Genomic DNA, 1,016 nt, shown 5'->3' on the forward strand with positions numbered 1-1,016 from the left:
CACTCTCGATAGATTCAGCATGAGATTATAAATGAAGCACAATTCAATGTCTCAAAAAAGAGGCTCCTTTTCCTTTATAGGATGAAAAAATAGCTCCTTTAGGGATAGCCTATGGTAAGTTCATAAAAGAATATTAACAAGCTGTTCACCTCTATTTCATCTCTTATAGTAGGCGTCCATTTAACAACAAATTTATGCTGAGTGAAGGGAATTCTATCTGTGGGATGCTCAGAAAAGCTTAATTGCAGCGGAGTGGTCTCATCCTGATAGAATTGTTTTCACTGGATATTTAATAGAGGTCACAGGGCCTTAGAATTATTAAATCTTCTACTTTTTTAAATTGATAGTGTGTGTTCTTACTAAGCAGCTTTTCTCTGTTGCTGTCCTCATGAACTGACATTATTTATTTTTTAGGTGCAGGTATTTGGACTGTATTCTGGAGAAGAATTTCATGAGACTTTTGACTGTCCCATTAAAGTAAGTATTCAGCAAGTTTTAATTTTTCTAAGGGTTTTCTCAAATAATGCAGTAAGGATTACCATAATTTCAACACTACCATTCCTGTATTAATTTTGTCAGTGAGTGTCTGTTCAATACTTATGGTGTATTGGATACTACTTGAATGCTGTGAAGGCCAGGAATGTCTGTTATGTGACTTTAACTTAGTCTGTCCTTGGGGAGCTTTCATTATCGTGGGTGAGATGATACACACGCAGTCCATGGTCAAAGACTCAGAGGTAAAAACAATATTAAGTGGTCCACAGCTGAGAGGAGTCACTTTAGCTGTTCTTGTTAGTGCTGGCTTTGTAGACAGAGTGATGCTGCACTTGGCTTTAATAAATGGACAGGGGCTAGTGAAGAAACTGGCTTTTTCCATGTGGAAGAACAACATAGTAGAAGTGGAGAGGCTAGAAAGTTCAAATTGTGTTCAGGAAGTGGCTAATAGTCTGGTTTAGATGTTGCATAAAAACTGATTTGGCAAGAGAGCTATTCAGACCGATTGGAGCTGGCTTTAT

At 37.5% G+C, this 1,016-nt stretch overlaps 1 protein-coding gene across 1 annotated transcript in view; it reads left to right on the forward strand.

Annotated features, from left to right (window-relative positions):
• The window catches only part of VPS41 (vacuolar protein sorting 41 homolog (S. cerevisiae)), a gene marked incomplete at its 3' end in the record, with an annotated part of 191,151 nt that overhangs the window by 90,450 nt on the left and 99,685 nt on the right, over positions 1-1,016 (forward strand). Inside the window, exon 6 of the mRNA XM_008590367.1 lies at positions 415-477. Coding sequence (XP_008588589.1) covers positions 415-477 — 63 coding nt within the window. The remainder of the gene's footprint in view (positions 1-414; positions 478-1,016) is intronic.

This window comes from Galeopterus variegatus, unplaced genomic scaffold (assembly GCF_000696425.1).
Source record: "Galeopterus variegatus unplaced genomic scaffold, G_variegatus-3.0.2 Scaffold6042, whole genome shotgun sequence".
NCBI lineage: Eukaryota > Metazoa > Chordata > Mammalia > Dermoptera > Cynocephalidae > Galeopterus > Galeopterus variegatus.